At 40.2% G+C, this 25,840-nt stretch overlaps 2 protein-coding genes and 1 long non-coding RNA gene across 5 annotated transcripts; 1 reads left to right on the forward strand and 2 right to left on the reverse strand.

Moving 5' to 3' along the window:
- Positions 1-3,266: 3,266 nt before the first annotated feature.
- Positions 3,267-9,466, reverse strand: csrp3 (cysteine and glycine-rich protein 3 (cardiac LIM protein)). The gene is made up of 6 exons (XM_049595523.1): positions 9,320-9,466; positions 7,742-7,853; positions 6,407-6,581; positions 5,864-6,020; positions 3,825-3,918; positions 3,267-3,635 (listed from the first exon to the last, which is right to left on the reverse strand). The coding sequence occupies exons 2-6, from the start codon at positions 7,851-7,853 to the stop codon at positions 3,571-3,573; spliced, it is 603 nt and encodes a 200-aa protein (XP_049451480.1). The 5' UTR covers positions 9,320-9,466; the 3' UTR covers positions 3,267-3,570.
- On the forward strand, positions 6,612-25,576 carry LOC125900528 (uncharacterized). The gene is made up of 3 exons (XR_007450863.1): positions 6,612-6,889; positions 8,933-9,026; positions 24,952-25,576. It is a non-coding gene; the product is annotated as an uncharacterized LOC125900528 (long non-coding RNA).
- e2f8 (E2F transcription factor 8) lies at positions 14,444-22,236 on the reverse strand. 3 transcript variants are annotated; one of them, XM_049595227.1, is made up of 13 exons: positions 21,967-22,236; positions 20,434-20,694; positions 20,181-20,334; positions 19,183-19,497; positions 18,833-18,994; positions 18,507-18,644; positions 18,056-18,271; positions 17,881-17,962; positions 17,226-17,718; positions 16,738-17,004; positions 16,481-16,616; positions 15,819-16,153; positions 14,444-14,684 (listed from the first exon to the last, which is right to left on the reverse strand). In XM_049595227.1, exons 2-13 carry the CDS (start codon positions 20,602-20,604, stop codon positions 14,517-14,519), a joined length of 2,637 nt encoding a protein of 878 aa, XP_049451184.1. In that variant the 5' UTR covers positions 20,605-20,694; positions 21,967-22,236; the 3' UTR covers positions 14,444-14,516. The 3 variants fall into 3 exon arrangements, with proteins under 3 accessions (XP_049451184.1, XP_049451189.1, XP_049451178.1); XM_049595232.1 differs by lacking the exon at positions 21,967-22,236 and adding an exon at positions 21,171-21,334; XM_049595221.1 differs by lacking the exon at positions 21,967-22,236 and adding an exon at positions 20,820-20,893.
- Positions 25,577-25,840: the final 264 nt, after the last annotated feature.

Consider the following 25,840-nt stretch of genomic DNA (forward strand, 5'->3'; position numbering starts at 1 on the left):
TTACTTTAAGGGTCAGTTTGTAGCGTTAAGGGAGAATGTTATTTTGGACTTTATTTGTCACATTATGTGTCACTTTTAACAGGCCTGACCATAACATTTTTGCCTCCATGAACCAATATCTTTATATAAACAATAAGACAAAGGGTTCTGTTTAATATAAGTCTTTTAATACTACGACTATCGTGATTTTTGCTTCCGTCATAAACAAGAAAAACCAAAACACATTGCTTGTTTTTTATTTTTGTCAAACTTAGTTGACACCAAAAGGAGCATACAAAAATTATATAACAGGTCAGCCATTATTTTTTATTATATAAAAAGTGGCCTTTATGTGTGGTTTCTGCTATTTGCTGTGCTCCTGAGACAGATTTTGGACATTTAGCCTTGCTTTATTTTGAATCAAATATGGATCTAATATTAACTTCAAATTCAAAAGAGACGTAAATACTCTTTCCAATGAAATATTTCACGAGTTGTAAGAAATACAGCGGGTAAAATAAATATTGAACACGTCACCATTTTTCTCAGTAAATATATTTCTAAAGGTGCTATTTCATGAAATTTTCACCAGATGTCGGTAACAACCCATGCAATCCACGCATGCAAAGAAACCAAAATAAATAATTTCAGAAATTAAAGTTATGTGTAATGAAATGGAATGACACAGGGAAAAAGTATTGAACACGCTTACTGAAATTTATTTAATACTTCATACAAAAGCCTTTGTTGGTAATGACAGCTTCAGGACGCCTCCTGTATGGAGAAACTAGTCGCATACATTGCTCAGGTGTGATTTTGGCCCATTCTTCCGCACAAACAGTCTTCAAATCTTGAAGTTTCCGTGGGCCTCTTCTGTGAACTCTGATCTTTAGTTCTTTCCACAGATTTTCTATTGGATTCAAGTCAGGTGATTGGCTGGGCCATTCTAGCAGCTTTATTTTCTTTCTCTGAAACCAATTGAGTGTTTCCTTGGCTGTGTGTTTGGGATCATTGTCTTGCTGAAATGTCCACCCTCGTTTCATCTTCATCATCCTGGTAGATGGCAGCAGATTTTTATCAAGAATGTCTCGGTACATTTTTCCATTCATCCTTCCTTCAATTATATGAAGTTTGCCAGTGCCGTATGCTGAAAAACAGCCCCACACCATGATGTTCCCACCTCCAAACTTCACTGTTGGTATGGTGTTTTTGGGGTGATGTGCAGTGCCATTTGACCTCCAAACATGGTGTGTATTATGGCATCCAAAGAGTTCAATTTTGGTCTCATCTGACCAGACTATATTCTCCCAGTATTTCACAGGCTTGTCTAAATGTTGTGCAGCAAACTTTAAACGTGCTTCAACATGCTTTTTCTTCAGCAATGGAGTCTTGCGTGGTGAGCGTGCATACAGGCCATGGCGGTTGAGTGCATTACTTATTGTTTTCTTTGAAACAATTGTACCTGCTAATTCTAGGTCTTTCTGAAGCTCTCCACAAGTGGTCCTTGGCTCTTGGACAACTCTTCTGATAATTCTTTTCATTCCTCTGTCAGAAATCTTGCGAGGAGCACCTGGTCGTGGCCGGTTTATGGTGAAATGATGTTCTTTCCACTTCCGGATTATGGCCCCAACAGTGCTCAATGGAACATTCAGAAGTTTAGAAATCCTTCTGTAACCAATACTATCAGTATGCTTTGCAACAATAAGGTTGTGAAGGTCTTGAGACAGCTCTTTGGTTTTACCCATCATGAGATGCTTCTTGTGTGACACCTTGGTAATGAGACACCTTTTTATAGGCCATCATTTGGGACTGAACCAGCTGATATTAATTTGCACTGACAAGTGGCAGGATTGCTTTCTAATTACTGATAGATTTCAGCTGGTGTCTTGGCTTTCCATGCCTTTTTGCACCTCCCTTTCGTCATGTGTTCAATACTTTTTCCCTGTGTCATTTCACATTATTACACATAACTTAATTTATGGACATCTATGGTTTGATTTCTTTGCATGTGTGGATTGCATGGGTTGTTACCGACATCTGGGGAAAATTTCATGACAATAGCACCTTTAGAAATATAGTTACTGAGAAAAATGGTGACGTGTTCAATATTTATTTTACCCGCTGTATTAGTATTTATATTGTCATAAAAAAGACAGCTGTCCCTTGAGGTTACTATTATTTCCTATCATGCTGTATGATATTTAACTCCATGGAAGGAACGGAAATAACAGGGTGTCTACATGTCCTTAAACAGTCTTAAATTGTCTTAAATTCAGATTTTGTTTTCTTTACATTGAACTTAAACTCACCCAATTGTTGTCATCTTTCCTTAATGTTCATTTCCGTTGCAGGTTTGGTCTTAAATTTAATATAAGGTGATATTAAAAGGTATTAATAAGTCTTAAAGTTTAGAATAAGAAGAAATCAGGGTGTTATTGGCTGTCATTTCCAAATAGCTCATATTTGACTTTAAATGTACAAATAATGAGAAAAATAACACATTATTTTATGTATGTTTAATGCTAACATGAAAGCTAAGATTAGCCAGCCAACATATCATAAGGAGTTTTTTTTAAATGTGACAAAATGTCATTTTCACAACCATCATTTCCATCACTTTGTGTATTATGATAGAAAAGACATACGGTAATGGAAATGAAAATGTTGTATCAATACACTTCTCTAGATATGTGTCAGATTTTCAAAAAGTTTCCAGACCTAAGTGGACCGTGGTTTCACGAGAACGACCCTGATGCAGCCACTGTGATAAAAGTTTCTGCAGGTTTGAACTTTAAGGCACAATAATAGTGTTCTGAACAGAGTGCTCTGTCAGACTGCCTTTTACTCTGCATGTTTCCCTCTGTGTTCTCATCTCTTCTAATTCAACAGTGTGAGATAACAGCTCTAATTTTAGTTTGACAGAAACATCTAATCCCGTCCCGCTCTGCACAGCTGCTCACACATAATTGTTTGGGAAGAATTAACACATTCCATTTGTTAATCACTTGTTGCCTTGATTATTCTAATTAATTATTGCACAGAATTATTTATGAATGCAAATATTATTCTATTAATAATTAACTTTAACAAGATGAGGCACTGCTAATTGTATTCTCACAGCAGGAGGACATAAATTCATCGACTTATAAGCTGGGACGGGCGAGTTGTTATCATCAGAACTATAATTAGTAATACAAACAATAGATGAATCTAAAATCAGGAATGTATTCCTGTAATGAGGAGTTCAGCTCTTTTCTGTGTGTGAGTAAAAGACATGGACCCCAGACTGTTTTTAAATGTTGTGTTTCCTCCCTTTATTTATAAAAACTGTCATTTTTTTTGTAAATAAATTTCATTCAGGACACATTTTAAGGAAACAAAGTATTTTCAGTTTCTACTCACAATTTTCAGACTAATAGTAACTTTAATGTCTAGCTTTCTGTTAGTTTACCTGCCCAGGATTCTGATGCCCAATATGGTGTCTACGTCTTTCATATATTACAAACGTCGTCCATCATAAAGGTAAAGGCTCCACTGAAACAGCTACCATGTGACACAGTTAATGTGAGTTTGAAGGTGTGTTCACTGTTGTTACTCCAACATGGCCTCGTTCCCCAGTCCAAATCCTTTCGGGCCGAAGTTTTTGGCGTAGCAGACTGAGGAGAAAATAGAAAACAATGCTGATTTAATGATGAACATTTTCAAATCTGATCTGTGTGTGGTCTATACTGTGTTCTGCACTGCTATATTTCCATATTTATGACCATAATGTGCTATCAAAGTGCCTTCAGTGCAGTGTCAGGTGGATCCTGTGGTATTGGATCCTATACAGTATATGTGTGTACCTTTACAGTACAGCTCTCCGTCCTTGTCTGTCACTGTGGTCGACTCCAGACTTTTACCACACATGACACAGCGGAAACAGGTTTTATGCCAGGGCTAAAGACACACACAGAATAAGTGATGATAATAATAATAATAATAAATAAAAATAAAGCTAAGGTAAAACTTAGCTTGTCCCATTTGTCACAGAACAAACAGTCTAAAGGCTTATTTATGCTCAATGTCAGAAAGGTATATGGTCGCGGATGGAGCCCTCTGTCCTTATGCTGCATTCAAGGACAATTACAACAGAAAAGTTTGGAGGAGATTGTACAGGAATACACTTGTTAGTTTGTTTATGTTATTGTGTGACTTTTGTATTTAAAGGGCTAGTTCAGATTCACTAAAGTTACACTTTAGCACAAACGACAGATTGAGGCAGTGGCAAACCAGCACCTCCTGTGTTTAGCTAGGCAAAATTACTGTCTTTATCAATGGAGTCTGGCTTTGAAAAAACATACTGTGGATAAAGTGGCATGCAAAAGTTTGGGCACCCAAAATTTCTTAACTGTGAAGAGTTAAGTAAGTAGAAGATGAACTGATCTCCAAAAAGCATAAGGTTACAGATTAAACATGCTTTTCATTTTAGGCAAGATCAGTGAATTATTTTTGTTTTGTACAATTTTAGAGTGGAAAAAAGGAAAGAAGCACCATGCAAAAGTTTGCTCACCTCTCACAACTTTTAATAGGGTCTTAGACTTTAATTAGCTTGTTAGGACTCTGGCTTGTTCACAGTCACCATTAGGAAAGGCCAGGTGATGCAAATTTCAAAGCTTTATAAATATTCTGACTCCTGAAACCTTGTTCCAACAATCAGCAGCCATGAGCTCCTCTAAACAGCTGCCGAGCACTCTGAACACTAAAATAACCTATGCCCACAAAGCAGGAGGAGACTATAAGAAGATAGCAAAGTGTTTTCAGGGAGCTGTTTCATAATGTCATTAAGAAATGGCAGTTAACAGGAACTGTGGAGGTCAAGCTGAGGTCTGGAAGACTTAGAAAACTTTCTGAGAGAAAGGCAAATCAAAATCGCCTTTTGACTGCAAAAGACTTGCAGGAAGATTTATCAGACTCTGGAGTGGTGGTGCACTGCTCTACTGTGACACCTGTACAAATATGACCTTCATGGAAGAGTCATCAGAAGAAAACCTTTCCTGTGTCCTCACCACAAAATTCAGCATTAGAAGCTTGCAAAGGAACATCTGAACAAGCCTGATGCTTTTTGGAAACAAGTCCTGTGGACTGATGAAGTTAAAATAGAACTTTCTGGAATTGTCTTCAAAGTAACATGGGGTGAGTAATTGATATCTAAATGGTCATTTGTGGGGTCAAGTATTTACACAGATTGATTGCTTTTTAAGGTATTTCTAGTTTGTCCTTGTGCAAGTTTGGGGTCAGAATGTTTCTGTAATTGTTACTATATAAATAGGCTATTGGACCACAACCACTTGTCACACTGGCAGATCGTCTTCTCATGCTGGCTGTTACTAATCCCTGTGCTCCTCCTCCAGATCCACCAGAGGTCCCTACCTGCTTCCTTGGCTCAGAGTTGGTGCAGCTGCCTGCAATCAGCACTCACCAGCCCTGCTCAATCAGCTCATCAGCCTTTGGGAGTATATCACACTATTCTATGCTCCAACCTCTATTTGACTGGACTGACTCTACCTCAGTGTTCTCGCACAGTATTTCTTTCTTGGTTCTCTTTAGGTTATAGAGTGTTTGCTGTATTTTGTATTACACCAGTTGTTTTGGCTCTAAGAAGCCCTCTGTAGTGTCACTTTGAGCAACACAAAAAACATTTCAAAAAAGCGTACTGTTTGAGAAGATTATTTAGAGTCATGAGGGCTGAGTTCTGACTGCTTTCAGCCTGCTGGGTCAACAGAAAAACAAGTAGATCCAACTTTACATTAAAGAAAATGTGTGGAAATAAAAACTACAATAAACAAAACTACATAAAAACATAAAGCCAGAGACTAAAAAGCCCCCTCAGGATCATCCTTACCTTTCCTGCTCCCATCACCTTCTCTGCTGCGTAGACAGCTTTGGAGCAGCGAGGGCAGCGGTCTGAATATCCGAACTTGGGGGAAGATTTATGTTCACTTAACTTCGGGGAAGCTCTGTGGTCACTGGAGCCTGAAGGAGCTGGTCTTGATTTAGAGCTAGAAAAAAAAGACTTTCTTACAAGTAGTTCCATTTTTGTGGGTTCTTTAAGACAGGTCTGTTTTCAATCTGCCAACAGCCAATATGCTATGTATTCACAATCTTTGAATATTCACAATATCATGGGGCATTATTCACAGTGTTACAGACTTGTTTCTGCAGCTGTGTTGAGAAAGTAACTTCATACTGGAACTGCAGTTTGAAGGGCAATAATTAAAGGCTCAATTTACCCAAATCACCAATAATGAAGGGGTACTGCCAGACATCTTACAGGTGGATAGCATTAAGCATCCATACATAAAGCTTGATACCAGTGGGAGTACATTTGTGTGTAATGGCCCTTTAATGAAAGCCCAGACTTATTAACTACAGTGTGAACACATACTCCACATTTGGCAGGCTTGAATATCCATGTTTAGGAGGGTCAGAGCTCAGAGCTCCGGCTCCTTGCCCGTATCCGTAGCCTTTTGGCCCATATTTCTTGCCATAGCAGGATTTGCAGTAAATCTCAGACTCGTGCGCTGCAACCGTGGTGCTGTCCAACCCTTTTCTGCAGGTCACTGTGTGAAAGAAACACAAATATTTTTACACATTTAAACCAGCTGACAATGAGGTGGTTTCAGTTTGTCCAGACTGGGGGTTGTCATCGTGGAGTAACGGAGGTTAAATAAAGCTCCCACCTGTGCTGGTTTTATCAGTCAACAGTGGCACTGATGTCTTGTTTCTATTTGTAGGAGGAGATGGGAGTGTGAGGTGAATGTTCGAGAAAAGATGAACACTTAGCAGATAGGTGAGCTAATCGCAGAGGCCTTTCAGAGCTCCCGCTGGAACAATCCAACAATCACACAGACTGACACCCAACCAGCTGGTGAGTGTTTGTTTGTGGAGAGAACAGTAAACCTATACAAAATGTCTCTGGATTAGACTGCAGCTGCTGGTTATGGCCGAGGAACTTTGGCTGTATCACAACGGGACAGTTCAGGTCAGGATGCACGGACAAGCAGAAGGAGAGGAGGGGAAGCTATGATGGGTCAGAGAGCGGCCATTCAATTAGGAAGACACATGAGAAAAGGGCATTTAATAGAGAAAAATGTAAGAGTGCTGAGAGAACATGGTTGATTAAAAAGGAAAAGAGCAGTAAGAGGAGGATGAAGAGCAGAAAGAGGAGAGGTGATTAGTGTGAAGAGAAAGAGAGGAAATAAAAAAGAGTGTGAGATGGATGCAAGAAAAAAGGGAAACGAAAGCCGACAAGAAAGACAAAAAGGAAGGAAGGTGTAATACGGGATGCAATAAAGAAAAAGAAGAGAAAAAATGAAACAAAATGAAGACAGGAAGTTAAAAAATAGACTGAAAAGGAAGCTAGTAAAAAGAAATATTGAGAATTGAGCAAAAAGAAAGAAAGTAAAGAAAAAGTTAAAAGAAGGTAAGAAGACATAAATAATGAAGGGGAAATAATAATACAAGAGGTATGAATAAAATAAAACCACAAAAACAGAGTCTACAAAAGATAAAGAGCAAACAGACAGATGCTCCTGTGTTATTTGGCTCTACTGTCAGGTCAGAGGCGGCCATCATCGTCAGCACCCAAACATGTCAAGAAGTCAATTGATAAGAGCAAATGAGGCACGCAGAAACATGGAGGGACAATGTTAAACAGCTCTGTGTTCTGCTGATCCACCATGACAGTGCGATTCTAAGAAAAAGGAACCAGTGTGCTCACTGCAGAGGAAACAGGTCTTGTGGAAGCTTCTCCCATTACACTGGATCTCCTCTGCATGGTACACAGTCTTCTCACAGGCCCCACACTTGACACCTCCTCCCCAGTTTGGCATCTTAGAGACACACAAAATAACAAACTGGAACAGATTACTTATTTAGTTATTAGACAATGTACTGGTTACTGACTGTCAAAAATTATAACCATAATATTTTTTAAGTAATATTGTGTCATATTGATCACAGGCCCCTGAATTGGATCGAATCAAAATCCTATCGTGTCAGACTTTGTGATATCAGCAAAGTTATCCAGAGGATCAATATAATATTGTGCCATGATGAAACTTGCAATTTAAACCCCTTCACAATTACTCTGCAGATTAAATTCTCAGTTACTACTCAATGAATCATTTGATATAGTGAATGAAATGTGCCCATCATAATTCCCCAAAATGCAACGAGACATCTTCAAACTGCTCGTGTTGTCTCACAAACGGGCCAAAACTCAAAGTTAACAATGATATACAAAAACAGCCAATGTTCATATTTGAGGAATACATGCTAAAAATATATTGAAAAGATGAATCAAAAATCAAAATTGTTGGCAATAAATTAATTATTTCCGCTCTAGTCAAATGCAGTGTCTTAAACAGTCAGAATACTCCTCTCTAATTATATGAAGATGAAGATTATAAATGAAGATGAGCTCGGACCTCCCAGCATGTTAATTATTTTTTTTCGTAAGTGATAATTTCGTTCAGTAAATGCAATATTTATTATGTTATTAAGTATTCCATTAATTGTGTCAGCATTGCAAACAAGAAATCTGCACCAGCAGATCAGACATCCAAGAGATTCCTAACATTTTCTCAGCAAAATAAAAGCCATAGTGTTTGCTGTTAGATGTGATACTAGACTGAAGTATGTAGGTAACACAGGAGTGAGAGTTAAACTTAAATCTAAATAGCCTCTCTATAAGTTTTGTTTTAAGTAGTTAAGGGATCAATAAATAAGCCCTTACACCTAACCGTGCCTGTGTGATGTCTTGTCCTGCTGTATTTTTTCAACACGCAGTTTGTCAAAATGTGGTATCTACTGAAACACCAAGACCAGTCTACTCTTACACAGTGTTACTCCTATTTCCTCATCAGTTCGATCAATAGTGGTTTTTATCTCTCTTTGACTCTAACTTCAGCCTGGAGATGTGGCCGCGCTGCCCTGTCTGGCCTTCTGTCTGACATTCCACCTCCCTGCCCATATCAAAGGCTGCCCATCACCTCACAGGACTGGTATGTGATATTCTAGGAACAGAGGCTTTACTGAGACATCAGACAGACAAAAGCCAAGCTGCCTCTCCATCAGACACCACAGGAACTGTCTGATTTACTTCAGACAAACCAGGAACGTCACACAGAATTAACTCCTCTTGTTTAGGTGTATGTCAAGTCTAATAAAGTCAATGTAATTCCACTTAATATAAGTATAGCCTGATCATAAATCAACCACATAATCCCTGTTTTACATATACTATACCACTCCACTACAAACAGGAAGCGTTACTACAGCAGAAACGAGTCCTTACCTTGAATCCAAGCCTGTGTGCTTCGGTCCTAGCATGACAGTGATCGCTCCCCGGACAGCTTAAATACCCTCCATCTCGCCATCATCACAGTCCAGTGGTGACGCTCCAATGAAACTATCCCCCTAAAATAACTTGTGACAAAGCAGACGCCTCTGACCCCTCATCACAGGCTGAAAGAGGTCTGAACATCAGCCACAAACATTTGTTCTGGACCCACAGACAGACACAGGAAACTCTAACCATGACAGACCATAAACTGACAGCTGCATGCCGGGAGCCACGCAAATGGTATTTTATAGGATTATGTACAGAAATGATGAGAACTCAAAGCGTGCAAATGACAACTGCACATCTGAATATGAACACAGTGTTGAGCAAGGCTAATGACGCACACACAGACACACCAGAAAGTACAATAGTTGACTAAGGTTCAGGTTCAGGTTCAGGTGAAGTTAATTCATAGTTATATTTGAGTTAATTCTACAGTTAACTATGTACACTGAACAAAAATATAAACGTAACACCTTTTGTTTTTGCTCCCATTTTTCATGAGCTGAACTCAAAGATCTAAAACATTTTCTACATACACAAAAGACCATTTCCCTCAAATATTGTTCACAAATTTGTCTAAATCTGTGTTAGTGAGCACTTCTCCTTTGCCGCGATAATCCATCCCACCTCACAGGTGTGGCATATCAAGATGCTGATTAGACAGCATGAATATTGCACAGGTGTGCCTTAGGCTGGCCACAATAAAAGGCCACTCTAAAATGTTCAGTTTTATCACACAGCACAATGCCACAGATGTCGCAAGTTAGCGTGCAATTGGCATGCTGACTGCAGGAATGTCCACCAGAGCTGTTTCCTGTGAATTTAATGTTCATTTCTCTACCATAAGCCGTCTCCAAAGGTGTTTCAGACAATTTGGCAGTAAATCCAAACGACCTCACAACCACAGACCACGTGTAACCACACCAGCCAAGGACCTCCACATCCAGCATGTTCACCTCCAAGATCGTCTGAGACCAGCCACCTGGACAGCTGCTGCAACAATCGGTTTGCATAACCAAATAATTTCTGCACAAACTGTCAGAAACCATCTCAGGGAAGCTCATCTGCATGCTCGTCATCCTCATCGGGGTCTCGACCTGACTGCAGTTCGTCGTAACTGACTTGAGTGGGCAAATGCTCACATTCGATGGCGTCTGGCATGTTGGAGAGGTGTTCTCTTCACAGATGAATCCCAGTTTTCACTGTTCAGGGCAGATGGCAGACAGCGTGTGTGGCGTCATGTGGGTGAGCGGTTTGCTGATGTCAACATCCCAGTTCTTGCATGGCCAGCATACTCACCGACATGTCACCCGTTGAGCATGTTTGGGATGCTCTGGATCGGCGTATACGACAGCGTGTTCCAGTTCCTGCCAATATCCAGCAACTTCGCACAGCCATTGAAGAGGAGTGGACCAACATTCCACAGGCCACAATCAACAACCTGATCAACTCTATGCGAAGGAGATGTGTTGCACTGCGTGAGGCAAATGGTGGTCACAGCAGATACTGACAGGTTTTCTGACCCCCCCCCCCCCCCCCCCCAGTAAAGCAAAACTGAACATTTTAGAGTGGCCTTTTATTGTGGCCAGCCTAAGGCACACCTGTGCAATATTCATGCTGTCTAATCAGCATCTTGATATGCCACACCTGTGAGGTGGGATGGATTATCTCGGCAAAGGAGAAGTGCTCACTAACACAGATTTAGACAGATTTGTCAACAATATTTGTGAGAAATGGTCTTTTGTGTATGTAGAAAATGTTTTAGATCTTTGAGTTCAGCTCATGAAAAATGGGAGCAAAAACAAAAGTGTTGTGTTTTTGTTCAGTGTACATATTTACATGTTTAAATACTTTCATCACTTTTAAAACAGTTACATTAAAATGTAAAAGCTACATATTTTCCTCGTAATTACCTCAGTCTAAGTGCTCCTAGCTTTTGATTGGTTGGTTCTGTAACATTTAAGTCAGGAACCAAGTAAATTTTATAAGAAGGAAGGTCAGTGATAGCGTTCAAATTTAGCATTGTAGCCAGAGTTTGGAGGCCCTTCTATTGTAGTTAATGGAGCGAGAAGAGCAAATCAAACCATAAAACATCCTATCTGTGCTGTTTCACCTTAAACTGAAAAATCCTTATACCGTATTAAAAAACACACTTTACGTGATGTTTACTGACATTATATTTTATGTAAATGTGTGCATTTGTTTTCCTTGTTATACAGTGCTCCAGATATGACGTTTTTCTGTAGGCCAATGCAGAAGTTATCAGTCTAGTTCCCTTATCAAAAAGCCTGCAGGATTTTTCCATTGGATTCTGGATTATTGCAGAAAATAAGCTCTGTGGCAAACAAATGTTTATGGTACTTGTTCACAAATCTTCACAAATGAACACCACTTTCATGATTTTTGAAACCGCAATGCCATCGCCAGAAGTAAAAAGCTAACTTAAGACTATAAACCAGTCACATGACTTAACATTCCTACCACAAGGAGGCTGTAAAGCCGTGTGTGGTGATGTTCTGTAGTCTCATTTAGCCATTTGTCAGAACCTACCTTTTTAAAGACACATAAAAGCTTCAAAATTCACAAGTGGGGTATTTACTGTCGTAGTTTGTCGTAGAACAAAATGTGAAAGTCTCTTAAACTTGTGTTTAACACAGACGTAATTTCAAGCATCTGACCAAAAACCCATTGACTTGGAGACGAGGGAACCGGTGGTGCCAATTTCTGCCAAAGCGCCAACTCATTGCTGGGCTTTAGGACTCATTGATGGAGCACTGTGTTTTTCTGGAGGCCAACACAGAAGTTAGCTTCCCATTGGTTCCGTTGTCAAAAATCCAATGGGATTTTTCAATTGGATTTTGGATAGTTTGAGAAAATAAGCTCTGTGGCAAACAAATGTTTATGAGACTTACATTTTGTTCAGCAAGATAATCACAAAGGAACACCACTTTTATGATTATTGAAGCCTGAATGCAATTGCCAGAAGTAAAAAGCTAACATTAGGCTATAAAAGAACAAAACCACAGTTGCAGAGTTAACAACACTACCACAAAGAGGCTGTGAAGCCATGTTTGGCGTGATGATGTTTTTAGCCACTTAGCAACCGTCTCTTTTAAGACACATAAAAGCTTCAAAATTGACGAGTGGGGTATTTACTGATGCATTTTATGTTCAAATTTTGCTTTGGAACCAGAGTTAATGTGCATATTTGTTATCCTCGTTATTGGGTTCCAAACAGATCATGACTCTGTCCATTAGCTGCATATAACTCATCTCAAGTCCACTGGGTCCAGGATACCTTACCTACCTGCTGTTAGCGGGTAGTATTGTTGACTACATGTATTTGATTATCAATACTTAATCATCTTTCAATTGCTTAATGGTAGTTAAGTTAATAATACTATGGAGAGCTAACGTTAACTCTATGACGTTTCCTAATATAATCAGGAGGTGAAACTAATCACCAAATTATTATAAATCTGGACCTTTATCACTAAACAGTACTTGTTACTTTGTCAGTGAACTTAGTTAGCATTTGTACTTTGTTTAGCAAATGTTAGCCAGCAGATGCCATAAATTAATCAGTAAATAAAACCATAAATAGTAATGTTAAGTAAGTTAATAATCATCATGATGGTGTAATAGAAACAGAGAGGTGTGTAGTGTTGGTGGGTGACTGACAGCAATTGTTACAGTTTCTCTAGCTTAATTGTTGTTAAGTTGTGTGTGTGTGTGTGCTAGCTAATAGGCTTAAGTTAGACAACTAACGTTAGCATGAATATAAACTGCTGAGGCAAATTGTAAGGCATTGTACAGTCAAGTCGTAGTTTGGCAGATATTTACCTAAAGGAGTTTCATTTTTTTCTGTTGTCTTTAAATAAAGTGTTTTACAATGATAAAACTACTGTTAATTTAAATGGAATGTGGGATGTTTCTGGGCTGTTTCTGGTTAAACAAAAAGGATCTTACTCTTTAGCAAAAAGGTCAATCTCTGTAGGGATTCTTTCGATAATATCAGACACTCCGAAAAATATTCTGAACATGAAAGTGGCAAAAACAAGCACTTTTAGTGGATGTACACTGACTGTGTGAACAAAGCGACAGTTACATTGCAGCCTGTTTTGTTGCTACTGTCTGCAGGCCTCTTGCTCAATACTGGATTTCATCGTAATTTAGGTTTTGTACTGTTGGTTAGTCAAAACAAGATATTTGAAAATGTCACTGTGAGCCCTGGGAATCTGGGGTGAGTAATTTTCTTATTTCATAGACTAAACGATTGATAGTAAAAATAATAAACAGATTAATCTATAATGAAAATATTTGGTGGTAGCCGCCCCACTTGTCTTACTAAGTCCAATATAATAGTTGTAAAGATGAGTCGCTGCAAACCAAACCACAGAACACCACATGATTTTCACAGAAAAATGTATTAAAATTTTGCATTTAGCAGGACATCTGGAACAAAGGTAATTTCCTTATAAATTAAATGTATCAAAATGTCTGATTAGTCCTATAATGACAAATATTCACATTTTCTGAATAAATCCATTTTCAACAGAGGTAACAGTTAACTTACATATGTGCAAAAGCCATATCATTGGGTTTACCTTAGAGAATTCAATAGTCAATCAGCAATATTTCCAATCAAATTTATCATGCAGTCAAAACATCCATCTGACTCAAGTGTGTTGCTCTTTTTTCTTTTGTTTTTTACTACTCTTGGTAATTCAAAGAAAGGACATTTGGTGTTCACATTACACACATTAGCAGAAATGACTAAAATAAACAAACAAAACCAATAAAATTCATTCTCCTCCATTAACTTATGCAAATTTAATCCTGGGAAAACAGTTTTTACCAGCATCACAATAAGCATGACAATAGTGTTCGTGAGTATCTGGCGAAGCTGGTTTGAAATCTGTCCACTGGGCCACAGCCGAAGTCTGCATGGCAGCTATTTTTAGAGACGGCTGTGATGAAAATGAAGGCAGTGAGGGTGCTGTGAAATGTTCAGAGGTTGTGAAAAATGTAAATTGCTAAACAGACAAAAATAAAAAGACACCCACCCACCCACCCACAATACGAACAAACACCCACACACACACACACAATGTACACAGTCATCAGTGGGTTTCTTTCAGGGAATTCAAGTGTCCTCAGTGGCAACGTCCAGCTTCCTCTGAGGGATGTAAACAGTTTTGGTGCCCAGTTGTCCATTGGTGGTTACCATGGCAGCCAGAGGCGAGAGGGGTACCGGCGTGTGGAAGAAGCTGTGCTGGGGGAGTCCTGTCCCTTTTGGGGTGGTCATCAGAGGCTGGACAACAGACAATATTCAGTTAGTGTTTAATCTTAAAGGACGAGTTCAAACAAATCAAAAGCAACTTGTATTTCCCCCCAAAAATGTCTCTGTTAGTGAAGATAATCCACAGACCTCACTGTGAACAATTATATTGGAAATGAAGCTTAGCGAAAGTTCAGTCAGGAAGTCTCATTCATTCACAAATCCCTCCGCCCAATCTTTTGGCTTCTACTCCATCAGCTAACTATGGGCGATACTCTAAATTAATCCAACTGAATTTAGCCACGATCTCCCTAAGCCAATCATATCGTTGCTGTCAAACATAAAACCATTTTCCTCTCTGCTGATGTCAGTTGTTAATTCAGGACGAACAGATGTGGCCCTCCTCCATCCCATTGACCCCCAGTGTTCAGCACATCTAGTGCCCAGTCCTGCTTCACATCCCATCATCCTTATCTTCACCAACATTCTTCACCTTCATCATCAGTGTCTAGACCTCACTGGGGGAATATTCCTAAACTAATCATGCCATCTTTTCCCCCCTAAATATACTATGTCACGATGGGGTCTAAAAGACAGTCACTATTCGTCTTTATTGAGTACCATGTAATAAGTTACTGTTCACTCTAAATGAAATCTCTCCTGATTGAACTACTTTCCCCCAAAGCATCTCTTGTTGTGAAAGCTGCAGATGGCGGGGTCTGCAGTTTCCTGAAACAGATAACCCAAAACCTCAGTGCTTAAAACTGAAACCAGCTCCATGGCTAGACACGCTAAATACCTGTTTTTTGGCTGTGGTTTGAGTGAACCGACCCTTTAAAAATAGCACAAGAAGGAGCTGTTTAGGTTTTCAGGCTAAATGTGAGAAACGGCAGAATTACTGATGTCTCCCACAAATTATTTGTGCATTTCCATAAGGTTGGGGCACCTAGTAGAGACAGATTTTATAAAAGGGTGAACAGTCCAAATCAAGTCTCTCGTACTATTACTTTGACTCAAAAGACATTACTTTATTAATTTTCTCAGACTTGACTAACCTCCGACAGAACCATGGAAAAAGTTATACAAGTGTTTTCACAGGTTAAAAGTGCCCCTTTCATTTCAAATAGCAAAAAAAAAAAAAAAAAAAAAAGTTTTTGTTTTTTTTACCTGTTGCAAACTGATCAGGGTCATTGGCTGCCCTGATACAGACTGCTGCAGAGGCACAGGTGACACAGGTTTGATGAAAACCATGCCTCTCTGATGCAGAGCCAGCGGGCTGGGAATTGTGTTGCCACACTCCGGAGTGTGGGGGGCAGCAAAAGCGTTTCCTGGGCTGGAGCCTGAGATCAGACCCAGGTTCTGCAGGGTGAAGTTGAGGATGGCAGGACTGGGGCTGTGGAGCCGGTGGGGCTGTTGGGTGGTGTGTGGTGAAGCGGCAGCAGCGGGTTTGTGAAGACGAAGGCTGGTGGGTGTAATCTCCTGGGCTAGGTCAGGTCTGGAACCTGTGGATGACAAAATGAAACCAGTAAAAATGTGTATAGGCCTTTAATCTAATCTACAGTTATTAGCACATTAATTTTGAGCTTTTAAAGAGTCATTACAGAAAAACTGAGACTAACTTATCAAAGGAAAAGCAAAAGCCCTAAAGTAAAAAGGAGAATCATCGTCCATGCTTAAGGGGTTAGGCGATTCAGAGATTTTTTAAAATCAATTTTCTCAATTTTATGTCATTTTAAACTGAATATATTTGGGCTTTTGGACTGCTGGTTAGAAAAATTGATCGATCAACTGTAAAAGTAACATTTTATGACATTTAGTGACATCTTTACCTGCAGTTGGGGTTTGGTAGATGTTGTAAGTGGGAGTTGAGGCCTTGTTACTTTCTCTCCCCAAACCCTGAATTTCCTTTTCACTGACGAGGGACTGCTGGGAGATTGGGATCAGGTATCCGGCTGGTACTAAAGTCTGGAAGGGCAGACAAATAATTATCACACAAACTGCTGTGAATTGATGAACACAACATGAGGTATTAAAAGACTTTCTCTTGTTTACTGAGGCCTAGTAAGGATCTTATTCATGCAGTTACCTCAGCATGGAGTTGTCCTGGCGTGAGGGGTACGACTCTGACTGGTGTTAATCCCGCCTCGCTATCAGAATTTGCCGTCTTCTCCTCTTTGTCCAGGAGGTTCTCCAAGGTCTGTTCTAGTGTCGGATTGGCTACAGCAGCTCCAGGGGTGTTAACAAACTCGGGATCCAGGTGGAGGGCGCGAGGTGAGGGCCGGCTTGAGAGCTGAGTGCCACGACGGGCTTTCAGACGGGCCTGCAGGATCTCACACAGTTTTGGAGAGGTGTCCTACAGGAGGCCAACAGGAGATGGTGGGAAATACTCTTTGTTAGAAATACATAACAACGTAGGAAATATTTTAAAATTATTACATTTTAAACATCAGTTTTATTGATAAAAAACCACATGCTCTTTGACGTTTCTAACATGGAGGAATTTGCAAAAGACTAGCCACTTGCAGCTTAACTTGAATCAATCAGAATGTATGTGTGTTTTTTTTAATGTTTTACCTTGAAGTTGGGGTCTGTCCTCTTGGCTTTGGAGGGGCTGCTCTCCAAAGCTGAATCCGAACGCAGCCGCTTTAGCGTCAAGGGGCTGATGTCTGACGCCCTGATGGTCTGCAGGTTCTTGGCTGCATACTGGCCTGTCGGGCTCTGCCCGGTCTTATCCTCAAAGGTCATAGATCGTACAGCAAGGCTGGTTGGCTGCGGCCTGGCCAGAGGGTTCGGCCTGGGGGAGGAAGGGCGCAAATACACAGCGTAGGGCCCGCTCCCCCGCTGCTGAGGTAACAGGACGGGGATCAGGGGTGAACACTGTGTGGGGATGTAGGCAACAGAGCCCGCAGGCAGGGATGCCAGCGGTGTGTGGGGGGTGAGGTGGACAGTAGTGTTGACTCTAGTCTCCTGGGTCGGAGTCAGTAACGGTGCCTGAGGCGGTTCCATTGAAACAGAGGAGGTTGGCTCGAGCCTCACAGCAACAGGCTTTGGATCCTCAGCTGTGGTCCTGGAACAGAAGCAGGACTCTCATTTAACACCCTATAGCTCTACAATGATTATTTTATAGAACCTAAAATGAGGAGCTGAACCTTGTAAAAATGCACCAGATTAAATCAAAGAACCCCAGACAGTTTAGGTTAAATAACAGCTGAAATGGAACTAAACTTACGATGACTTTTGGTCAAGCTCAATCTTACAGATAGCAGCAAGTCGAGCCATTTTGTTTGGAAAATCTGTGTTTGACGAATCACCTGAAGACAAAACAGGAACAGATTGTGTCATTAACATACACCACAATAATTAATAAATCTTTTAGTTTAATAGTTAACAGTATCTATACTCACTGGGGGAACTCTTCACAGGACTGCTCGGGGCAGAATTGATCTTTCGGCGGTCCTCCTGAATGCTCTTAGCTAGCTTTATGAGGGAGGGGTGCCGGGTGAAGCTGCGTTTGCCACCAGGGGATGAAAATAGGTTTTTGGCACAGTTGTTTACAGATGCACGGGACTCCAGTACACATTTCTTCTTGGGGGGTAATTCGGATGCAGCGTTTTCCAAGTCTGAAACAAGAGATTAATGTTTAATCTGTGAAACTAGTAGATATTAATTTAACATAACATCAGCAGCACTGGCAATCAATGCTCAAAGGAAACTGAAAATCCTAAAATACATTTCAATTTACACCACAGTCCTACATAAAAGATGAATATCAATGTGATGCTAGGCACGAAATTCCCTCTAACTGTGGACCAGAATATGAATATTAAGTAAATGTTAAAAGATGTCTGGTGATACCTTTGACTTGTGGGAATTCATCGGGGCCAACCCATTCAAAGGCTGGTTTCCTCCCCCTCTCTTCCGTTACGTGGACTTTCTCGATGAGCTTCAGGCTCCGCAGCACATTGGCAATATCATACAGCCGGCGCACTTTGGCTGCAAACACATGAAACAAACAGCAAGATTATCTCCTGCCAATACAGAGACACAGAGTGTATTCACACATGACACAGCACTGGCATCTAAAACGTGTACATGCAGCTGTACAAAGTGAGAGTGTACAATGACTATTTCAATTCATTGCAGTAGATGCCAGTACTGAAAATGGCAGGCTCTGTACTTACTCTTAAACTTGTTCTTGTCCTGATCCGCAACCTGGTCCTCTCCAATCAGGATCTTGGCGGCCACATCCAGACTGACCACACGAGGATTAGACACCAGGAAGAGCATGACAAACTTCTGGCTCATCACCCGTAGAGATTTGTCCTTCCGACTGTTCACAGAGGCTGAACAGGACAAACAAGAAGTTAAAAAACATAATTCACAAGGATATTTAATACCTATATAAACACACGAATAACCAAAATACCAGCCATTTTGAATGCTGAGATAAATGCAATCTGATACCCACTTATAAATAAAAAGTTTGAGGAATTTGCCCTGAAATATGACACACCGCACTTCAGCTTCTCACCTGCTTTGAACTCTACTCCTGGAAGCTCCACAAAGAAGAGCTCCTTCTGTCCCTGCTCCCCGCTCTCCAGTTCCACCACCTCCTCATTCTCCTTCTCCTCCCCATCAAAGTCAAACTCCTTGTCCAGGAGGCGCTGCCGGATGTGCAACATCTGCTGGCCGTACCTGTGCTCCTCGCCCACCTGCTTCAAAATGGCTAGCGTCTGAGCCAGTTTGGTCCGGCCGTGCCACGTGTAGCGGTTCTTGGCCGAGCGGCTCACCATGTGCAGGCTCTCCAGCACGTTCATGATGTCGTAGATGCGCCTACGTTCTACACCTGTGCAGGTGGAAAGAACACACATTAAGGGAACAGGCTCAAGTTAATAAATTAACTGGTATTACGAAAAGCAACAGAAACTGATCACAGATATTCAAACAGCTTGCAGGGATAAACTTAATTTAAACCAGCTACTATTGTGATTTAAATGTGTGATTTTGCCATAAACTCAAATTTACGATCAATGTGGAAAATAGTTGAAAATCAGCTTTGATGGAGAGGTGTTTATTTTCCTCCTAAACTGAAATCACTGATGAATTTAGATATGATACAATGTAATGTATGTCAACATATGATACACATATGATTTCTGTTATTATCATTATTGTAGTTATTATGGTATTATCATGATGATTATCATTAAATACAATAAATCATCACGGGGCGTCGGTGGCTTAGTGGTAGAGCAGGCACCCCATGTACAAGGCTGTTGCCGCAGCAGCCCAGGTTCGACTCCAGCCTGTGGCCCTTTGCTGCATGTCACTCCCTCTCCCCCCCCCCCCTTTCATACTTGTCTGTCCTATCGATTAAAGGCTTAAAAATGCCCCAAAAAATATCTTAAAAAATGAAAGCAATCATCAGCTGCTGCCAAAATGTCTGACATTAAATGCAACCTTAATACATGGATATCGTATATTTGATTTTGTTGAGATGACTACAAGCAGTTGACAGAGAAGACATACTGAGTTCAGTGGCCACATCATCCAGGCAAATGTCATTATTGAGGGCAGGGTTTGGGTAATCTGGGTAGCGGGCGAGGAACTTATGACAGAGCAAACCCAGACTCTTGTCTTTCCTGCTGATCATTTTCTCTGACTCGTCTCCATTTTCACTGTCCTGCAGGAAGAGATAAATGAATAAGAAATGCCATTCTTTTAACACCTCGTGTTTGCAGAGAGTTTCTCTCATGTGTTAATGCAAGGGTTTTCTTTGTACCTGTGAAGGGTCAAGACCGTCCCGCCCGTCGTTGTCCATGCACAGCTCCTTCTCTCGGTTCCTGATATCAGGACTAGCAGCACTGATGAGCATTTTAAGGTTGGAAGTCGGCGTCCAGGGATCGACAGAACACGCTTCCCTTCCTTTTTTAGGCGTAGTGAGGGGACCCATGGTCAGATGGTTCTCCAGTGAGACTGCACACTGACCGGATAACTTCTTTGGAGTATTTACAGGAAACTGGGGTGCTACAAAGCCATCATCCTGGGAGAAAACAATAAGTAATAATTTAGATACAAGCCCATCTGTTCTTATAAAGTATATTGGAATACATAAAAAGAGAAGTGAACAAGTTACAGAAACATTTAGATTCCTTTGTTCTTACTGACCTTTGAAACAGAGTTCTGGGTCAGGTTTTGGGATTCAAGTGCTGTACTGGACATTTTCCACCATAGCATAAGAATTTAATACAGATTTCATTAGCTAACGTTTGCTAGGCATTAATATAATTATGGATAAAACATTTATTTTCTCCTAACAAGATAAAAAAAAAGCAGTAGTTAAGATATGCTTCCTAATACTTGTCCTTAACAACCTTTAATCTTTCCCAAAGAGATTTTCAATAACGTTACCTTCTTGTAGTTTATCCACCGTGTTATTAATCTATATTTTAACCTACTTGCTCAGTATTTTAACACTACTGCTTTTAAATTTATTACATATTTTCGGAGCATCCTTACCGCTTTTTCAGTGAACACATTTGTCGGAACCCCGACATTTTTAAAACAGCGTGATAACAATGTGCCAAAGTACGTAACGGTTATTAAATTTGAGTATTTAATTAATTTTCTGTTAAGATTTACAATAAAATCAGTTTAAATCTAATCAAAACACCAGACTAGTATTGGCGGTAACTGACTGACGTGCCCTCCATCGAATCACGGGGCCCAACGGACGCAGCGGCACCGCCCCTTTTCGTTGGAAACAGCCAATAGGAGCGCGGCGCGAGGCAGCGCACAGGAAGTGGAAACTAGCGTCCCGCGCAGGTAAACTGTTTTTTGAAATCCTTGGCGCGGAACGTCTTTACGGTAACAGCGGCGGCTCGCTTTAAACTTTAATACATTTGTAACAATGGCTGAATCATCACTACGAGCAGGACGTTACATTTATATGGTGACTTATTTAAAAAAGCGTAGAGTTCCCGCCCCAGAGATAATGTTTGTGTCACGTAACCGGCAGCGAGCGCCCGCCGTCTGGTAAAGTTTGGCTCATTAACCGTTAACAACACAAGCAAAACCGGATTATCAAGAAACTTCCTAACGTTAGCTCGACTGTTTTGTCTTAAAAGACACAAAAGCAGCGTTAACTAACGTTACACTACATGTCCAGTATGTGGGGACGTTTATAGCGAGGAGGCGGTAACCCGGCGACAACGAAACCAAAGCTCAACGTTAGTTAAATGGAACATCTTGATCCTTTTAAAACAAAAACATCCGTATGTTAGCGAGATAAAACACACATTACATGCAGACTTACCCAAATCCGTGAAACAAGCCCTCCTTAGAGGAAAGGTCCCATCTTCAGGAACGTGTTGTGGATACCAGCTGTTATTTCCAAATCTCCGAGCGCTAAATGTGGATTTAAACTCAACACCGCACGTTTCCAACCAAATAATGAAAAACACAAAACACCTAAAAGTGAAATAGTACAAATTGTACGCGGCTCTGAGTTTTCTATTTTCCCTCCCTTGCTCGTAAGGAGTGGCCTCTTGGTCAACTTTACTACAGATGTGAAAAGTTTGCCCAATTATGTGTGTGACCAGCAGCATTTGGCCCGCCCTTTGCGAGCATGCGCGCTCACGTCAACAAGTCCATCACTGGGAAGAGGCGGGCTCAGATGAGATACTGTACGTCAGGGTGTCCCAATCATTTTGAATGAAGGCCAGATTACATAAGGTGGAAATACTTGGCGGCAAGCTGCTTTTAGCCTCATTAAAAATGTCCTATATAAATGAGTCAAACCCAACTGTTTATTCAGTCAGTGATAAAGTATTTAACTTTCCTCTGCTCCTGAAAGCAGCAGCACTCACTGTTCACTTTACACTTCTTTGCTGCTACTTAGCAGGAAATGTCTGCCCTTTAGGTAATCACAAGTTTGCCACTTTAGTGTTTATGGAAACACATTAGTTCCACCTGCCTAGTTCCTACTTGCTGCATGTCTGCAAATTGTATGTAACTGTAAGCCCAATATCACAAATCACAATTTGCCCCAGCATATGACACACCTCTGTCTTGGACCCTCACAGCAGAAAAGGAAAAAGTTCCCCAATAAAACCCTTTAACAGAGAAAACTTTAGACATTCCTGCTGCACATATAGCCCCCCATCTCTAGTCTAGATTGTCATTATGATTACCTACTTTAATTTGAAACAAACATGACAACACATATCATACAATTGTCCTTTACAGGCTTCCCATGTGTGTAAATGTAATCAATGTTTTGTAATCACCCTTCCCCTCTTGGTCCAGCAGGGGTCATGGCTGGATGAACTTTTATGAGGGTCCTGAGCAAGTATTTGCTGTTGGGCCCCTATTGACCAACCCCCCACGTCCTGCCCTCATATAAACCTCCCATTTGGTGGTCTCCAAAACCTGTACAGCACATGCCCCTTATGATCGAGTGAATCAAACTGCTTATCATGTGTAGTGTACCAACAGCTTCATAAACAACACACCTAATAAGCTCATATTTAATATGGCTTCTGGAATTAAATGGAAAAGACTCTGTACTCTCTCTGCCAACACTTAAAAGCTCTGCAAGATTAAATTATGGTTTACCACAGCATCTCCACTAGATGTTGCGTTTTGATTTTCAGCCAGTAGAGATGTAATGCTTAGACCATAAATTTACCTGCCCTTGTTGCTACGTAACAACATGCTGGCACATCCAAATGTAAGTGGCTACAGAGAACACAGCAGACGACACATGGCAGAGACCGACCAGGGTTCATATGCTGGAGGAACACTTCCTGGCTTAATGTTTTCTCTGTAGTTTATGATAATTTGATTGAACACAACTTTATCTTGGAATATGTACCATGAGAGCACAGAACTAAAATAGCCTAATAAAGGTTTTAAAACTAGGTTTTGACTTGAAGAATGTTTTAATTTATTGAAAGGATAGCCCCTTGAGGTGCAGCATTCAAATCTCATTGTCAAGGGGGTCCAGGAAGGTCACAAGATATGCAAATGTCGGATCCTTCTTACTATTATTTATTTATTTGTTTTTGCTTTTTTAAGGTTCACTTAACATATGTAGAGATAAGGTAAAATGGAAAAAAGAAAATGCATAAATACATACATAAAACATAAACAAAAGCACTGGCAATATCAGGAAATAAGTGACAATAATATATGATAATAAATCCTAAAATCCTTCACAAATATTTCCATTTAACATTGGTTAGGTTATCTGTTTACCAGTTCCTTGTAATTAGTATTATCATTGCTACCCCAATTATTGAAAACAAGTGAGAATCTCTCTCATAGATCTCTTCTGGTATTTTCCCATGTAACAGGACTAGTTTGTTTTTATTTAAAGAAATGCTGAAGATATTGGACAACTCTCCAATAGATTTTTCCCAGAAGCCACTTATCAATTTACAAGACCAAAATATGTGATCGTGGTTTTATCAGCCATGTAACAGATGCTTGGAAAAAAAGTCTCTTGCTCTTCAGGTCAACACAGCTGTGAGTCATGTGTCATCTTTACATGCACAAATGTACACTATAACCAGATTATAAAGTAAATATAATATAAACCAAATGAACATACTGTTTGATTAAAGCCATCGCATGGTTTGCGGTATACATAATGTAATTATTGGGTAATTTCTGCAAGGGTGATTAGCTGCTTACAGGAAACATTTTAGAGTGAAGCTGTATTTACTGGAAAATGAAAGAGGCAGTAGAGTACATGCAAAATAGACAGAGGGTAGTGGGTAGGTGTGGGTGCATAGGGGCCCAGCAGGAAATGAAGACAAAAAGAAAAGCTTCTCATCATCACATTGGAGATGCTGGAAGCAGCCCTGGCATTTTTGATTGAAACATGTCTGAAACTGATACATGAAGTTTGTGATCATTATTTTCTGTCAACTAATTGTTTTTCAGCTCTAATTTCAGCCCTGAGGCCTTGATTTACATTCTGCCACTGTGATGTTTGTGCAGAAAAATACTGCCTCCCATTAAACACCACATCAAATCAGACCGGACCTTTACATGTGAAAAAAAAATCTAATTAACTTATCCAATTAAATACATTTTTAAACAATTGAACACAAATGAATCAGGGCATGTTGAGGCTTAATGTAATCTCAGTGAGAATTAGATAACCTGTTATGTAGGACCATCGTCATCTGATGTGGATAATCTGATTTTAATTGATTTGTTAGTGCCTGACCTTCAGTGTTCAGCTGCAGCAGCTCCACATCTCTTCACTGACGTGTCTCTGTTTGGGCGCTAGGTGGCGGTACAGCCTTCCGTACCGGGAGTCGCCATGGAAACCGACGGGCGCCTTCAAGGATGTTGGGAGAGAAGAGCGGAGCTTGAAGCACCAAGTGACGTAATGTTACGGATGTGAGAGAGAGCGAGTGGGACCCTGATGCTGCCTTCAAATGCTCCTCGTAAATTAGACGAAGCACTCCAACTGGCTGAGCGCAGCGATTCACAGGGTTTTGATTACTTAAAAATGGAGCCAGTCTGACTGCAAAATGATATTAGAAAGAAACTGTCAATGCATAAGTATTGTAAGCACATCTGCCTTTGGCCGAGGAATATATATGTTGATTCATAAAAATCTGTTTTGCATAAGAGACAAGCATGTATAGGTGTAGCAAGCTGGAGAATTATACACAGTTGAAGGAGGTTTTTATATTTTGTGATGCTTTATAGCAGTGGTTTTCAAACTTTTTTCAAAATCTTAAAGCACACCTGTATTTATATCTGTGCACAGCAGCTTTTATGACATATGTTATCATTCTTATTATGACATAAGACAATAAAAATAATAAAAAAGAAGACAGGTAGCTCTCACTGGTGCTTTGTTGTAATTTGCTCTGTACAATAAAATGATCAATTGTCCCACTCAAGGCTTTCTCCTTTTATTTGTTATCATCCCTCGCACTGGATGACAATCAGGGCATTTGATGTGTCGCACATTTACAATTTCCACACAGCAACAAATAAGTCCCTGTGAAGATCTTTTAAATTAAATCACATCAAATTACATTGTTTTAGCCAGCATTTACATCTTTACTGGGATGTGGGTGTGCACAACATACTGATACAGTCTTAAAAATTCATTCCTAACTTTTTGTATAGGCTTTATAGGCACTGCCTTATAGCTCTGCTGC

Source organism: Epinephelus fuscoguttatus, linkage group LG2 (genome assembly GCF_011397635.1).
Source record: "Epinephelus fuscoguttatus linkage group LG2, E.fuscoguttatus.final_Chr_v1".
Taxonomy (NCBI): Eukaryota; Metazoa; Chordata; class Actinopteri; order Perciformes; family Serranidae; genus Epinephelus; species Epinephelus fuscoguttatus.

Coding starts and splice junctions, on each gene's coding strand:
- e2f8 (XM_049595221.1), bottom strand. CDS start 20,888: ATGCTATGGTGGAAAATGTCCAGTACAGCACTTGAATCCCAAAACCTG. Junction 18,995..19,182: donor AGGAGTAGAGTTCAAAGCAG/GTGAGAAGCTGA, acceptor TGTCCTGTTCAG/CCTCTGTGAACAGTCGGAAG. Junction 16,154..16,480: donor CTACCAAACCCCAACTGCAG/GTAAAGATGTCA, acceptor TGTCATCCACAG/GTTCCAGACCTGACCTAGCC.
- csrp3 (XM_049595523.1), bottom strand. CDS start 7,853: ATGCCAAACTGGGGAGGAGGTGTCAAGTGTGGGGCCTGTGAGAAGACT. Junction 6,021..6,406: donor TCAAGCCTGCCAAATGTGGA/GTATGTGTTCAC, acceptor TTTTTTTTCTAG/CTCTAAATCAAGACCAGCTC. Junction 3,636..3,824: donor CGGAGAGCTGTACTGTAAAG/GTACACACATAT, acceptor TTTTCTCCTCAG/TCTGCTACGCCAAAAACTTC.